Source organism: Thamnophis sirtalis, unplaced genomic scaffold (genome assembly GCF_051295495.1).
Source record: "Thamnophis sirtalis isolate CommonGarterSnake01/CBP01778 unplaced genomic scaffold, rThaSir2_p1.2 scaffold_6, whole genome shotgun sequence".
Taxonomy (NCBI): Eukaryota; Metazoa; Chordata; class Lepidosauria; order Squamata; family Natricidae; genus Thamnophis; species Thamnophis sirtalis.
Genome location: NW_028261386.1, coordinates 80,778,105 through 80,795,172, shown reverse-complemented (window position 1 = coordinate 80,795,172; position 17,068 = coordinate 80,778,105). Strand labels below are relative to the sequence as shown.

General features: G+C 40.5%; 1 protein-coding gene across 1 annotated transcript; it reads right to left on the bottom strand.

Annotated features, from left to right (window-relative positions):
• Positions 1-2,265: 2,265 nt before the first annotated feature.
• On the bottom strand, positions 2,266-16,346 carry MTRF1L (mitochondrial translation release factor 1 like). Its single transcript, XM_087718277.1, has 8 exons — positions 16,283-16,346; positions 15,262-15,646; positions 12,166-12,245; positions 11,420-11,603; positions 10,592-10,755; positions 10,279-10,396; positions 9,247-9,383; positions 2,266-7,518 (listed from the first exon to the last, which is right to left on the bottom strand). Exons 2-8 carry the CDS (start codon positions 15,554-15,556, stop codon positions 7,303-7,305), a joined length of 1,194 nt encoding a protein of 397 aa, XP_087574403.1. The 5' UTR covers positions 15,557-15,646; positions 16,283-16,346; the 3' UTR covers positions 2,266-7,302.
• Positions 16,347-17,068: the final 722 nt, after the last annotated feature.

The following is a 17,068-nucleotide window of genomic DNA, read 5'->3' as shown; positions in this document are numbered from 1 at the left end:
CTCTGTGTGCCACATCTGGCACACGTGCCATAGATTTGCCATTACGGCCATAGGGAGTATATTGGTTAATCTATGAAGAAATCCTATCACATTTAGTAACGTTAAACAGATACCCCAAACTATAAACACTTATGCATCAATTTTTCATTAAAATCTCTTTCGAGATGACCTGGCAATATTATCATTAAGAAATGTCACTACTAAAATCAGATGAATTCAAGGCATATATTTCAGATGTCAACATAGCATACAATTTCTCAATAAAACAAATATAAAATGAGGTTTAAGTGGAACGAAAAAGGGCTTCTAACCAAACTTATTTTCATCAAAGTGAATAACCTCCGTGACCCGTCAAAAGCGCGGAGGACAAAATCGCGCTCGACGAAAGCGCGCATGTGACGTCATCACAGCGCGACGAAAAAAATTAAAAATTGAAATAAAATTAAAATTAAAGCAAGCCGATTCACATAAAGGTAAGGGTTAGGTTAAGGGTTAGGGTTAGGGTTAGGTTAAGGTCAGGTTTAGAGCGTTAGCGTTAGGTTTAGCGTTAGGTTAAGGGTTAGCGTTAGGTTTTTCGTTACGTTAACGGTTAGGTTTAGGGTTAGATTTAGGATTAGGTTAAGAGTTAGGGTTAGGTTTAGGGTTAGGTTTGGGGGGGTTAGGGGAAGGTTTTAGCTTTATTTTTACATTTTTCGATCACAGCACGATGTTTTCGTCGCGCTGTGATGACGTCAAATGCGCGCTTTCGTCGAGGGCGATTTTGTCCTCCGCGATTTTGTGGTGGAACCAATAACCTCATACAAGAAAGTATTATTTTATGTTTTTTTAAAACCTAAATGATACATTTATTCCATTCGATTCTTTTATTTATAAAGATACACTATTATTAAAAGTAGCACACAGAAAGCATGACCTAAGGATAGGTGCTCTGCAGAAATACAAATGGCTTCAGTTATTGACTCTGGAAGAGGGACAAAGTTTGCAATTCTTTAAGAATTCTTTAATTCTTTCATGATGTGAAACCATCAACTGACAGAATAAAGGTAGTCTTTGACTTACAACAGTTCGTTTAGTGACTTCAAAGTTATCACTGAAAAGAGTGATTTATGACCATTTTTCAGTTACAACCTTTGTAGCATCCCCATGATCATGTGATCAAAATTCATATGCTTGGCAACTGATTCATATTTATGATGTTGCTGTGTCCCAAGGTCATGTGATCCTCTTTTGTGATCTGACACCGTCAGTGGCACAGCCAAATTCACTTAACCAGGTTACTAACATCAGCTACAGGGAATCACTAAACAACTTAAGCAAGAAAGGTTGTAACATGGAGCAAACGTCTCACTTAACAACAGAAATTTTGGGGTCAATTGTGGTCATAAGTAGAGGCTACATGTACAGGGTCGGGAATTTTGGTAGTTTTACTTGCCACAGTAAATCCTTAATTAAAGGAAATAATTTCAATCAGGCTGATTGAATACAGCTTTAAAACATCAAGAGATGTTAGCTTTATTTGGAAAATCTCAAACACTTTGCAAATTTGAAAACAATACAATAAAGAAAAATGCTCATTTTAGCATTTACATAGAAATTACATTTTTTCATATTGAAATATGGTATTCTGTACTAAATTTGTAAGCTGGAACTAAAAGGGTAGTTCTATTCCGTCCAGGATGAGTTTTGGAGACAGTGAACTGGTACATCTATTTAAGTCTTTGTATGTGGATATAAATATCAGATTATTTTTTTCCCTTGGGTACCCATTCTCATCAAATATTAGGAACTAAATCTGAGCTTTTATTTCCACATCATTTACTTTCAGTTACATATTTTTAGACTTTAGAATAAAATCATACATTCATTATTTATCTTATGTAAGACGTTTGGGGATCTTTTCAGTTCTGGGGTGCAGCTACTTTTTATATGCTATTTCAAATTTTGAACTGAAAGCTAATGCATATGTAAAGGGATACAATCCCCTTTATTTCTAGTAGGGTACAGTTAAATGTCCAATGGGAGAGAGTTGCGGGAAGAGTTTGATCTTTTACAAGTAGGCTATTTTCATCATTTACAACTACACTGCCCTGTTTATTTTTTGTGCACAACCGGGAGACAAAATAAGACAATAAATAGAAGCATGGGTGAGAACCTGAATCTGCCTCTAAATGAAGGCTGGGTAGTCAAGGAATTTTTTTCCGTTTTAGTATTTAGTATACTAGTATTCAGTACGATATTAGTATTCAGAAAAATCAGATTCTTAAAGACAATTCTCAATGTAATTTATTTCAAGTAAAAGTTGATACAAAATATAAATTCCTTATCATTTATACAGAGACTCCTCTTTTCTTAACATAGACAATTGCTTTGACTTGCCTTTCACAAGTATATATGATTATCTAAATGGAAAAGGAAAGCTGAGAGCAAGCTCCATTACTAGCATTGATGATGTTAGCTAGTTTGGGTAATGAAATGTCTATAAGAAAACAATTAAGCTCAGAAAGCATCTCAGAGAGTTTCCCCTCAAATGGAAAACTAATTTGGGAATTCTTTTTTTCCTGAAAAATTTGGAAAAAGCGTTGCTGCTGCTCAGGAGCAGTTTTAAAAGATTTTTTTTTAAATCCTAGATTCTCCCATCTTTGAGGCAACACTGACAAAAATCTATTGTATGTAAGATATGGAACCTCACCTATAATTATTAGCAAAGAGTAAATCCTTAATTAAGAGAAATAATTTCAATCAGGCTGACTGAGTGCAGTTTTAGAACATCAAGAGATGCTAGCTTTTTTGGAGAAATCCCAAACACCTTGCAAAACTGAAAATATAATAAAGAAAAATATTCATCTTAGCATTTACAGAGACATTACATTGCATTGCATTTTCTTATATTAAGAAGTGTTGATTTATTTATTTATCCTATTTAAAAGATTTCAAATGTAACAGATTAAATTTGAACGTTGACATCTCTAAAAAATAATGTTTGAACTGTGCCTGATATATCCAAGGTCATCTGGATAATTCATTTATATCCACCAATTTCCACCACTGTCATTTATGTACTCATGCAACATGACATGACGCAATTCTGTCAAGACCTGATTAAGATCTGGTTATTTCCATCAAGCACAGGAGGGTATGCTGTGTTTGAAAATGTTAATTTGGCAGACAAGGTCTGTGTTAGTTTTTTGTAGAATTTTGATACTATATTTAATTTACTATTTGGAAGCTTATTAGTATTTCTTACTGCTATTTGCCTAGAGCCAATGAACTGCCTAGAAATAAAACAAATACATAAACACTTCAACTGCACAGTTGACTGTGAGCAAGTACTTAAAAATGGGCATATTCTCAGTTTTCCAATTTCTCACCATTGTCTATTCAAGTATGGAAGCTATAATAACCCAGTTTTTCGAATTTAGCAGCTTGGTTGTGTTAATGATTTGGGTTATTGTTTCTTGGCTATCTGAATTTTTAATTTTTATAATGTTCGCTCTTGTTTTTGTTCTATTTTAATTCTTCTCACCAGAATTAGTCATCAGAGTTACTCATTGTGATGGGCAGCTATATAAATTAAATAAATACAGATATTTAACAGTTTCTACCAGAAGCATTGATGCTTTTTCACAAAAAAGTAGGCTTTCATGCCACCCAGTCGATGGGAATTAGGCAGCATATAAATTTAATATACACATAAAAATCCTTCAAAAACAAATTAGAAAACAGGACAGCTTAGCCACAGCATGCTTTTAGCCTTCCCCACTTGACTTCCTTGTGTTGCACTAGAGTGCAAGTATGCTTCTGTGTGCAATTTAAGATGCTAGTTATCACCTAATCTATAAAACCCTACATGGCATAAGGCCTAGTTATTTGAGATACTGCCTTTTTCTTGTGGTTTCTGTCCAATCAGTAAGAGCCAACAGAATGGGCATGCTCCAGGTACCTTTGAACTGTCATTTTTCAGGATCTGGGAAGGACATATTCTGTGGAATAAGGTCCCCTTAAACTATATCATGATATCAGCTTGTATCATGATTTAGGAAGGCATTTATAAGGTGACCAGACATCCCGATTTTGGCAGGACAGTCCCGATTTTGCACAATTTGTCCCGCGTCCCGGGGCGTTCTTAAAAAGTCCCAATTTTTGTGACCGGAAAAGAAAGTAAGTCTGCCCCGCCCCCAGCCCTGTATACCCGTCCCGGCCGGCCAGTATTTTGTCCCTTCTGTCTCCCCGTTGCTCAGAAAAGCAACTTCGGGAAGGTCCTTTGCTAGCAGGCAGGTTCTAGGACACCTGCCGCCACCAAAGGACCTTCCCGGAGTTGCTTTTCTGAGCAACGGGGAGACAGAAGGGACACAATCTCCTTTCATTCTCCTACTGCCTCATTCACTCGTTCGGGCAGCAGAGAACAAAAGAAAAGACAAGGAATGCAAGGGGGATCCCTCCCCCCGCAGATGGGCTCCGGACCAGTGGAGCCTCCTCCTCCTTTTTAACCAGGCGGCTATCAGAGAGAAGAGGGCAGCCAGTGCCCGTGGGCTTATGCAGCAGCCGAAAATCGCGTGGTTAAAAAGATCACATGGTTAAAAAGGAGGAAGAGGAGGCTCCGCTAGTCCGGAGCCCATCCACGGGGGCAGGGATCCCCCTCGCATTCCTTGTCTTCCTCGATGGTCTCCTGAGAGGGCAACGCAAAGGAGGAACAGAACGGCCTTAATCATGTCGAGCTGCCCAGTCAAAAACCCTTTCCTTCTGTAGAAAAAAAAGGGGGGAAAGAAATTCCAGAGACCGACTGAAAGAGGGAATCCTTAGCCAGGGCACCCTTTGCTCCACCACAGCAACCTTTTCAAGCAGGATCAGACTAGTTTGAAAGCCTCGCCTTCTACTTCGGCGGGGAAATTCCCTGCCGCCCAGGCTCCGTCCCACAGAAAAAATTCCCTTCGCCGAAGCTCGAGAGGCAAGCGCTGCCTCCGCCTGCCAGAATCTCTGGAGAGAACTTTGCAACTAGCTGAGGAGCGGCGAGCAGCGGACTTGAGCGTTTGCACACATTCAGCCAAGGTCCTGCTGAGCCCCGCTACTTTGGACAACCCGATGGATTTTACGATGGATGTGCACCCCTGGGAGGTGTTGAAGGATAGACAGCTCAGCCTGATCCAGGACGACAGGCGCAACAGCGGCTTACAGACAGAGACAGAGACACACACACACAGAGTGAGAAACACACACACACACACAGAGAGAGGGAGGGAGGAGAGATAGAGATAGAGAGAGACAGAGAGACAGACACACAGAGAGAACAACAGAGAGAGAGACGGAGGGAGGGAGATAGAGGCAAAGAGCCACACAGAGTGAGAGACAAACAGATACAGAGAGGGGGGGGGCAGAAGGAGTGTTTATGCACAGAAGGAGGATTTAAAAAACTTCGGAGTGAATCCAGGAAGAGGGAAGAGATGGAGGACTGGCCTTTCGCTCCGATTTCTGAGCCCCCAGCTGTTAGTGACGGAGGAGGAGGACGAAGGAAGGGGTTGCATTTTGTCAGGCTGACAGCTCATTCTGTGGCGTTTTAAGAGTCCCCCCTTTTTTTTGTAAGCACAAAAGGAAAAATCTGCAAAAAGTCATGGGGAGCCCCTGGGATTGTTCCTCGCAAAGCATCATGGTCGCAGAGAATGCAAATGAAGGTGCTTATCTCCCCGCCTGGCTCCATGGCCTTCTATTCAAATCAGAGTCATGCTGAGTCCCATTCAGAGGGCGGAGGGACGCAGTGCTTTTTTGTTTTGTTTTACCTATGTTCTCACAACCATGCAAAGGTGGGTTTTGTGCTAGAAGGATCTTTCCCTGTCTGCGTTTCCGATTGCAGTCATCCTTTGCTTTGGATTAAAGCACCGTTTTTCATTCCTTGCAAAACTGGGGAAACGGGAGGGCTGCCTCCCTCCCCCCTTTCCTTGCAGCACCCTCGGTTGCAAAATGTTCCCCTGATTTGGTTTATAAGTTAGCAGCAATGCAATCCAACAAATAAGAAAATTGTAATAAGATCTTCTGATTTTATTTGGTCTCTGCTGCCCCCCCCCCCCGTTAGCCCTTGGGTTTTGTCCCCTCCCAAGGAGAGAGTGGGAAGGAGAAGAAGGAAGGAGGGAGGGGAGAAGGAAAAGAAGAAGGGGGAGAAGATGGAAGGAGAAAGATGGAAGGAAGGAGAAAGAATAGAAGGAAGGTGGAGGAAGGAGGAGGAAGATGGAAGAAGGAAGGAAGAAAAAGAAGGAGGGAGAAAAGAGGGAAGGAGGTAGGAAGAGAAGGGGAAGAGAGGGAAGGAGCAGAAAGAGAAAGAGAATGAAGTTGATAGGCAAGAGGAATGAGGAAGGAAGGAAGAAAGAAAAAGGGAGGGAGAGAGGAAGGAAGAAAAGATGGAACTAGAAAGGAAAGAAGGGAGGGAGGAAAGGGGAAGAGAGGGAAAGAGCAGAAAGACAGAGAAAGTGAAGGTAGATAGGCAAAAGGGAGGAAGAAGGAAGAAATAGGAAGGAGGGAAGGTGAAAGGATGGAAGGAGGAAGGAACAAGCGAAGGGGAAGAGAGAGATGGAAAGAGTAGAAAGACAGAGAAGGTAGATAGGCAAAAGAAAGGAAGCTGAAAGAATGGAAGGAGGAAGGAAAAGGAGGAAGGGAGTGAGGGAGGAAAGAAGAGAGGATGGAAGGAGAAAGGAAGGAAGAGAGGGAAAGAGCAGAAGACGGATAAGGTGAAGGTAGATAAGCAAGAGGAAGGAAGGAAGGAAGAAGATAAGTGTCTCGAGGAGGGGGAAAACGTTTAGTGACCAAAGTTACAATGGCATTGAAAAAAGTGACTGATGACCATTTTTCACTTAGCGACCGTTGCAACCTTTTTTCGCACTTAGCGACTGTTGCAGCATCCTCATGGTCACGTGATCAAAATTTTGTTTGGCAACAGATTCGTATTTATGATAGTTTCAGTGTTCTGGGGTCATTAATTGCCTTTTGTGAACTTTTGACAAAATATAAAATTTTTAATCAAGTCCCCCCCCCCCCCCCCTCCAGTCAATGGTGTCCCTCTTTACCAATCTGAAAATCTGGTCACCTTAGGCATTTAGGAAGGCCTTAAATACCTGGCTATTCCCAGGCCATGGGGCAGGGTGCATTCAACCCCCTTGTTACAGTAATCAATATTTGTTGTTTGGGTGTTAAGCAACACAAAAAAAATTGATATGCAGTATGTCTGGGATTGTAAATCAATTCTGTGTAAGCAAACAAATATGCAATGAACTAGTTTGGAAAGCATTTTCCTACCTATGGCCTGGGATTTGATGAAGGTCAATTTGGTCTGCTTGCATCGTTTTCTGAAATAACTTCCATTAACACCTCATATTCACTGTATTTTCTTAGTGACTCTATCATTTCATCTAGCAGTTCTTCTCCCAGCATGAATCTTTCAATGTGATGTACTGACTTGCCTATTCTATGGTCAGTAACGCGATCCTGGGAAAAATTGTAAGTTCTGATTTTTTCTGATCTTCCTTTGGTTCCAATCTAAACAGGGGGGAAAAAATAAGTAAAGTTTTTACACGTCCTAATAGTTGAGTATTTAGGAAATGCTCCCAATCCAACAAATTGTGTGCGCGTGAAGAGCTTCAAGAAAGGGGACAAGAAATTTGGAGAAGGGTTAGTGAACCTTTGTTACATTTACTCATAGAAGGCAATTCTTGTAAGCATGACACACATGCATAACATCTCTTTTACATATCTTCATCTAAACATGCTTTTTCTCAATCAGGGAGAAATTTTGAATAAAGTAGATAGGAGAAGAGAAAGAAGTAAAGAAATAGAGACAGAATACAGGTAGTCTTCGACTTACAACAGTTCATTTAGTGACTGTTCAAAGTTATCACTGAAAAGAGTGGTTTATGACCATTTTTCAGTTACAACCTTTGTAGCATCCCCATGATCATGTGATCAAAATCCATATGCTTGGCAACTGATTCATATTTATGACGTTGCTGTGTCCCAAGATCATGTGATCCCCTTTTGTGACCTGACAAGGTCAGTGGCACAGCCAAATTCACTTAACCAGGTTACTAACATCAGCTACAGGGAATCACTAAACAACTTAAGCAAGAAAGGTTGTAAAATGGAGCAAACATCTCACTTAACATGTATATCCATGAAAAAAGTAAAGCATCAATATATAAAGTCCTTTACAAAGTCAATATAAGCAAAAACTTTTCTGAAGAGCTTCCAGTCTAAACTGCTCAAGACGGGGACAAGAAATTTGGAGAAGGGTAGTGAACCTTTGTTACATTTACTCATAGAAGGCAATTCTTGTAAGCATGACACACATGCATAACACCGCTTTTACATATCTCCATCTAAACATGCTTTTTCTCAATCAGGGAGAAATTTTGAATAAAGTCGATAGGAGAAGAGAAAGGAGTAAAGAAATAGAAACAAAACAGTTTAAACAATTAACCTGCCCCAAGTTCCCTCAAAATGTCTTGGGCCACAATTTTCATGATTGCCCAGCTTGTTGGTTGGAAATTTTGAAAGACCAATACGTGAAGGGCACCAATTTGGCAGAATGCTGTTCTACACAACTATATCTTCTTTCCTTCTACCAATGCTCAGTAACATTTCAGGGCTCACACTGCATCACTTTGTTTCAACCACATATATCCAAGTTATAATCCATATCTTTTCAACATGAGCTGGTTTAGTCCAACACCACAAGATATTATGGCTTATTAACAAAGCTGTATGCTGCTGTCTGCTATTTAGATCACCATCACTGATATGCTCTGACCAGGTACAGCAAATAAATCATGGATGGTATTGTCAATTATTTTTATTTCTTTATGATATTAGGAAAAACAGTTTTTCTCACCAGTTCTGGTTTTTCTTTGCAACTGAGGCTTGAGTGAAACAGCGTGTATCAGTGCACTGCTGATTTGCCTAGTGTCAAGTGCAAGGAACCAGAATGAAACCATGGGCTGATCTGAGATGTTTCTTTATTGCAACTTGCTTATTTACAAGAATCTCACTAGACTAATTGCACTCTCTTGAGAACAACCAGGTAATCACATCAAGGATATTTTTGGGGGGTGGGTGGGTGGGAGGGGGGATTCAAGTTTCCATTGCTTTCTCTTCTGCAAAGATTCAAGCTAGCCTGTCTTTTAACTCCATCTCCCACCTCAGCTGCAAATTCAGCCATAGTTATTATAGCAGAACATCCTTAGATCTGAAGAACAATTCAAAACATTTTACCTGAATCTTTCTGGCAGTATGTATCTTTGCCGTTTGTTCTTCAAGTTTGATGCTATATAGTTTAGCATGAAGAAGCTCCATAGCTTTTTCTTTATTTTTAATTTGAGATCTTGCTTGTTGACATTCAGATACTATGCCTACAACAGAGGAAATGTAGAAGTTAGGTCAAAAAAATAAATAAATCAGAAGTATGTAAAGCACAAACATGTATTTTGTATGTTAAGAAGACTACTTTGCATTTTTAGTTAAATTACACAATTGCTCTATTTTTAAACTTAAAAGTAAGATGCCAGGATTTGGAAACAAATATGCTATTGAAGCTGTAGCAGCATCAGAACAGATCTTGATTAGAATGACAAATTTTGTTATATATTTTTATATATGTGCTATATATTCTATCAGAAGCCAATGATATTTTCTATGGCTTTTTTTGTAAAACATTTGTATGCAGTGAAATGTATAATCTACTGTACATTGTTAGTTCTAAGAAAATGAATGTAGTATAGGTACAAGTAAAAAAATAAAAAGTGTAAGAGATTGTTGAGGGAAAGCCGCAAATAAAATCCTGTCTGCACACACACACACAGAATATACACACACCTTTCTGCATAAAGATGTATTGGGCTGCATTGTTGTACAATATTTTATAATATATGTATAGTATGTATGTGAATTAGCATTTTCTAATTTATACATTACACCATCCTTTCCAAAGCAAGAATATTTTTCTTTTCTTTTTCTCCAATGTGTTCCCCAATCTTAACTGGAGCACTGAAAAAACAGACTCTGGGTCATGTCCTTCCACATCTTCAGAATGAGAGTTCAATAGAACTTATCTTGGCTGGTTAACTTCCTTATGCTACAGTGCTGAAATGTTCTATATCCAATAACAAACTCAGTCCAAATTGTAGACAACACTGATAGCTATGATTTTCTATAAAGCATGTATCTTGTTGCTGAGCATCATCATATAAAAGATGACAGCATATTTTTTAAAAATTCACTCATTTGAAAGTCATGTACCAATAATACCTGAGGGAATATGCACTATCCGTACGGCACTATCAGTAGTATTCACATGCTGGCCACCAGCTCCACTGGCTCTTTTAGTTTCAATACATAGGTCTTTAGGATTAATTGTCAGAGTTATCTGGAACAGGGAAGAAACATATTGCTTATTCTCTAACAACAGACTATTTGAACTCCAAATTCAACAAACTTATTTACTCTAAGATTTGGTGAATTTATTAATGCTGCTAATTAGTCATCAATAGGTAGGGGGGGAAAGTGTAACAGAATAGAATCCTCTTGTCTGAATGCAGAAGGTATTATAGTAACCACATACCTCACTTGGCTGTGGTAGAATTGCTACAGTCATTGTGCTGGTATGAATGCGGCCTTGCTTCTCCGTCTTTGGTACGCGCTGAACACGATGTACTCCTCCTTCAAACTTCAATTGTCCATATGCTTCAAGGCCTTTTATACTGGCAGATGCATGTCTTAAGCCACCTTAATTTAGTAAAAACAGTAAAAGCAATCACAAAATGTAAGTCTTCAGCAAAAAAAGTTATTTAAAAGTTCAGAAACACAAAAAAAGTGTGTCTGTCTGTCTGCCTACCTATCGTGTGTTCATGAGTGTCTGTTGCTGAGCTATGTTCCACCTAGTTGAAGTTTATTGGAGGTCTACATCTTACAGTGGTGGGCAAGGCCTGCAGATGTAGGCATTCATGAAGAATAGCTGTCTTTCATGTAGGTTTATGTGTCCCATTTGCATGTGTCCCATTTGCCTGATTTCTGACATATACAAATGCCCTTACATGGTTCTAGTATTTTGCTTATTTCTCTTATTGTGTTTTTATTTATTGTGCTGTGTTTGTGTTCTTATATTGTGAACTACCTGGAGAAAGGCAACATCAAAATAAAATAAAGGCAACGTCAAAGTAAAATAAAAATATATGCCACTACATGAGGTACCTCTAGCATTCTTAACACGCTTAAGGTCTCTAAAACATGAAATAATATGATTCTCAACAAGTATCCTTGAAAAGATACCGAAGATGAGAACCTTCACTCTCTGTTACATACTATAGAGTTTGGGAAATTCTTTTGTTATCTCAAGACAACTTGCTGATAGTACTGGAAATACATGGCAGAATTTCAAAAGGTTACTTGCCTATAACACTAGAAGTGTATGTCAGAGTATCAAAAGTCCAATTTTTATATGCTGCATACTGTTGATACATATCAAACATCTCAGCAGTGAACAACATTGCTTCCAGCCCTCCAACTCCAGCAGTCACTTCTATGACAAGATCATTTTTGTCAGTTTCCTCTGAAGGAATCAAAAGTGATACTATCTGAAATACATAAAAAACCCTTTTTTATTTAAGTAAAATTTCCCTCAGCAAGGAATGCTCCCTGGAATGGGCTGAAATAAAAAAATGTACCAGTACATATATTTTAAATATTATGTAATGTATTACACTTGTGCAATATTTCCCTTTAAATCCAAAGGATACACTTACTGTACAGTTGGTTAGTGTTAGTTGATGAATTGGTTTAGATGAGTTAAGTATACATAAGATTCAACATCAAATCGCTTCCAACTCACTGAAACTGTACCCTGGTAATGAAACATCTTCAAGAAACCAACTAAGCTCAGAAAGCATCAATAACTGAACAGTTCACTCCTAGACCATACATACTCTCTTCTATTCATAATAAAAATTCTTCCACAGATTAATGGGATTCCTCCTTGAAATTAAATACTTAAAAGAACTGAAATTCAGCAGTATGTGGAAAAAAATAAACATGAAATGAAGTGGGGCAGCAGACTGCCAAATAATAGCATTTGACAGTCCCTTATCAAAATAGAAGTTAGTCTTGAATTTAAATATCATGCTTCAATAAGTGATTTACCTGATGTCTCAATTCTTCTATCTCTTCCTCACAGGAAATAACTTCCTTTTCTGCAAGCTTCCGCAAATCTTCGTTTTCATCTAGAATAGGTTAGCACACTATTGTCATAATACTATTAATATTTTTTTTCTCTGGCTCACAATCCCTTTCCTCTCTTGGCTATTTGGTATTTTTAACTTTTTGTCCCATCCAGATATCAACAAGTATGGAAGATATACAGTTAGTTCTTCACTTACAACTGTTCATTTAGTGACAATTCAAAATTACCATGGCATTAAAAAGATGAACGTTTTTCATTTTTTGAACTGTTGCAACATCCCCATGATCATGTGATCAAAATTTGGAGCCTGGGAAACTGCATGTATTTATGACAGTTGAAGGACCAAAGTCACGTGATAATCTTTTGCGGACTTCTGACAAACAAAGTCAACGGGGAAGTCAGATTCAAAACCACATTATTAACTTAACAACTGCAGTGATTTGCTTAACAAAACTGGCAAAAAAAGGTCATAAAGTGGGGCAAAACTCTCTTGCTCAACAATGCAAATTTTGGACTCAATTGTGTCACAAGGATTACCTGTAATAAACCAGCATTTAATTCAGAAACCAGGCCACAGCATTCTATCTTAGATTACCATCTTTTAAAAATGTTTTTAAAATGTAGAGTAAACCAGACCAAACGTTTAGGTTTATTCACTGCTGGTGAATCTGGTTAGTGTTACACTAACCTTTGGAATTACACTTATTGCACATTGGAATTACACTTACTGTAATTCCTGCTTTGGAATTACACTTATTGCACATTTTCTCTAAACTGCTGATAAAGCAATATAACAATTCAATATTTTTAAACATTTGAAACTAGGGCACTAAATATCTCAGAGCAGGGACTCTAGAAATCACTACATAATAACATACAAGCCTTGACTTTCATAAGGAGACACATCTTTTTAAACTGAATGGTTGAACAGAATTTAATGGTTAGCACATTATGACTAGATAAAGGAAAATGATCATCAAGCCCCCTGCAGTGAAAGGTGAAATAGGAAGATCAGGGAATAGAATAACAGAATAACAGAGTTGGAAGGGACCTTGTAGATCATCTAGTCCAACCCCTTGCTCAAGTTACACCACTTCTGACAGATAGCAGTCCAGTCTCTTCTTGTAAGCTTCCAGTGATGAAACTCCCACAACTTCTTTAGACAAGCTGTTCCACTGGTTGATCGTTCTGTCAGAAAAGTTCTCATTTCTAGGTTGAATCTCTCCTTTACATGGGGAACTGAGTCAACCCTAACTTGACAACACATAAAACAGTCAACCCTGAGTGGACTTGAAAAGTATTACGCCCAGCAGCATTTTATATTCTCTTCCATGCAAATCAGGATGTTTGCAGAAAGGAAGGTTTGTTCCATTCAGAAAGACAGAGAAGGTGACATAGAAGGTGGCTCTGTGTCCTTCTATTCAAATTGGAGTCACGCTGAGTCCCATTCAGAGGGCGGAGGGACACTGGGGTTTTTTGTTTTGTTTTACCTATGTTCTAACAACCATGCAAAGGTGGGTTTTGTGCTACAAGAATCTTTCTTTCTTTCTTTCCCTGTCTGCGTTTCCGATTGCAGTCATCCTTTGCTTTGGATTAAAGCACCGTTTTTCATTCCTTGCAAAACTGGGGAAACGGGAGGGCTGCCTCCCTCCCCCCTTTCCTTGCAGCACCCTCGGTTGCAAAATGTTCCCCTGATTTGGTTTATAAGTTCGCAGCAATGCAATCCAACAAATAAGAAAATTGTAATAAGATCTTCTGATTTTATTTGGTCTCTGCTGCCCCCCCTCCCCCGTTAGCCCTTGGGTTTTGTCCCCTCCCAAGGAGAGAGTGGGAAGGAGAGGAAGGAAGGAGGGAGGGGAGAAGGAAAAGAAGAAGGGGGAGAAGATGGAAGGAGAAAGATGGAAGGAAGGAGAAAGAATAGAAGGAAGGTGGAGGAAGGAGGAGGAAGATGGAAGAAGGAAGGAAGAAAAAGAAGAAGGGAGGGAGAAAAGAGGGAAGGAGGTAGGAAGAGAAGGGGAAGAGAGGGAAGGAGCAGAAAGAGAAAGAGAATGAAGTTGATAGGCAAGAGGAAGGAGGAAGGAAGGAAGAAAGAAAAAGGGAGGGAGAGAGGAAGGAAGAAAAGATGGAACTAGAAAGGAAAGAAGGGAGGGAGGAAAGGGGAAGAGAGGGAAAGAGCAGAAAGACAGAGAAAGTGAAGGTAGATAGGCAAAAGGGAGGAAGAAGGAAGAAATAGGAAGGAGGGAAGGTGAAAGGATGGAAGGAGGAAGGAACAGAAGCAAAGGGGAAGAGAGAGATGGAAAGAGTAGAAAGACAGAGAAGGTAGATAGGCAAAAGAAAGGAAGCTGAAAGAATGGAAGGAGGAAGGAAAAGGAGGAAGGGAGTGGGAGGAAAGAAGAGAGGATGGAAGGAGAAAGGAAGGAAGAGAGGGAAAGAGCAGAAGACGGATAAGGTGAAGGTAGATAAGCAAGAGGAATGAAGGAAGGAAGAAGATAGGTGTTTCGAGAAGGGGGAAAACGTTTAGTGACCAAAATTACAATGGCATTGAAAAAAGTGACTGATGACCATTTTTCGCACTTAGCGAACTGTTGCAGCATCCTCATGGTCACGAGATCAAAATTTTGTTTGGCAACAGATTCGTATTTAGGATGGTTTCAGTGTCCTGGGGTCATTAATCGCCTTTTGTGAGCTTTTGACACAATATAAAATTTTTAATGAAGGCCCTCCCCCCCCCGGGGGGGTCAATGGTGTCCCTCTTTACCAATCTGAAAATCTGGTCACCTTAGGTTAGAACAGTGTTTCTCAACCTTGGCACTTTGAAGATGTCCGGACTTCAACTCCCAGAATTCCCCAGCCAGCATTCGCTGGCTGGGGAATTCTGGGAGTTGAAGTCCGGACATCTTCAAGTTGCCAAGGTTGAGAAACACTGGGTTAGAATACACTACTGCAGGGTTGCCCGCAGTTCAAATCTGTGCAGGGACCCTTCCAGGCGAGCTGGGGGCTGCCACCCAGCGCGTACCGTCCTCTTCCACTCCATGCATCAGGTGGGGGCGTCTCACCTTCTCGCGCTAAGCGCTCTGTCTCGCGCAGCTCCTCTTCCTTGTCTCCCAAGAGGCGAATCTGCGCCGCCAACGCCGAACGGAAGCCGCCGGGCTGCTCTCCTGGCCGGGAATGCTGGTCCAGGTAGCGCCGAAGCTCCGGTCTGGCGAACAAGTCGCGCAAATCCGGCTGGCTGCTGAGCCAACGTCGCGGCAGGGTTTGCCTTCCGCATCGCGAACGGGCGGTAGGCACAGAGGGAAAATAAACGGCGAACTTCCGCCAGGCCGGTGGACTCCGGCCGAAGCACCACCACATGCCGAGGTCAACCGGGCGCCAAGTTTCCGCTTCCCGTATGTGTCGCTTAGCGCAATGGCTGCCGGAAGTCGCCGCTCTATCCTCCGCTCTCTATGATGGATACCAGTAAAATGCGAAACAAATGAGGACGAGAGTTAGTTCAGGTTGTAATTCGCGTTTCTAAGCAGGACACCGTCATACCACAAAGGAGGGAGCATTTGTCCCTTAGAACAGAGTACGGCTGGAATGGACCTTGGAGGTCTTCTAGTCCAGCCCCCCCCCCGTCTGTCTGTCTGTCTGTCTGTCTGTCTGTCTGTCTGTCTGTCTGTCTGTCTATCTATCTATCTATCTATCTATCTATCTATCTATCTATCTATCTATCTATCTATCTATCTATCTATCTATCTATCTATCTATCTATCTATCTATCTATCTATAGGTTCTTCTTGATTACAACCATGTTGTTTGTATCTTTAAAATTTATATTGTTTTATTTGTTTACTAATGATTTGCTAGCTTATTAGTAACTTATGACTATTACTAAGTGTTGTATCTTATGATTCTTGAATAAAATATTCAATTTTATTTTTCTTCATATATACTGAGAGCATATGCACCAAAGGCAAATTCCTTTAATTCTATTCTGTTCTATCTATCCTATCCTATTCTTATTCCTATTCCATTCTATTCTTTCAGACGAGTGACTGTCCAATCTCTCCTAAAAACCTCCAGTGATGGAGTGCTTACGATTTCTGAAGGCAAGCTGTTCCACTGGTTAATTGTCCTCGCTGTTAGGAAGTTTCTCCTTAATTCCAGGTTGCTTCTCTCTCCGATTAATTTACAACCATTGTTGTACTGCCCTCTGGTGCTTTGGAGAATAATTTGATTCCCCTCTTCTTTGTGCAGCCCTTCAAATACTGAAATACTGCTATCATGTCACCCCTAATTCTTCTTTCCTTTAGACCAGGGGTAGTCAACCTTTTTATACCTACCACCCACTTTTGTATCTCTGCTAGTAGTAAAATTTTCTAACCACCCACCGGTTCCATAGTAATGATGATTTATAAAGTAGGGAAGTAACTTTATAAAATAATAAAGCAGAGTTACAGCAAACCCCTACCGCCCACCATGAAAGCTGGAACGCCCACTAGTGGGCGGTAGGGACCAGGTTGACTACCATTGCTTTAGACCAGTGATCCCCAACCCCCGGTCCGTGGACCGGTGCCGGGCCGTGGAGTACCTGGCACCGGGCCGCGCAGCGGCCGGGGGCCATGATCACTGCAGCGGCCGGGGGCCATGATCGCTGCAGCGGCCGGGGGCCATAGTTTCTTTCTGTATGCAAATTAGGGCTAACTGGCACAAGGGGTGTTACTGGACCGCTGGTGGCACTCTGACGTCACCAGCGGCCCACCGCCCCCCTGTGTCCAGCGCCGCCCATCTCATTCCTTTTCAGCGCTTCAGCACTGGCCGATTCCTGAAAAAAACCTAAGAGCGCCTGCGCAGCTACGTAGGGCTAGCGTAGACAGCGCTAGT

What these genes read in the sequence shown, in the direction of transcription:
- MTRF1L (XM_087718277.1), bottom strand. Translation starts at nt 15,556, where the DNA reads ATGTGGTGGTGCTTCGGCCGGAGTCCACCGGCCTGGCGGAAGTTCGCC. An exon ending in TAGAAGAATTGAGACATCAG is followed by an intron (nt 11,604 to 12,165) that starts GTAAATCACTTA and finishes TATGTATTTCAG; the next exon opens with ATAGTATCACTTTTGATTCC. An exon ending in ATACTGCCAGAAAGATTCAG is followed by an intron (nt 7,519 to 9,246) that starts GTAAAATGTTTT and finishes CCCCCTGTTTAG; the next exon opens with ATTGGAACCAAAGGAAGATC.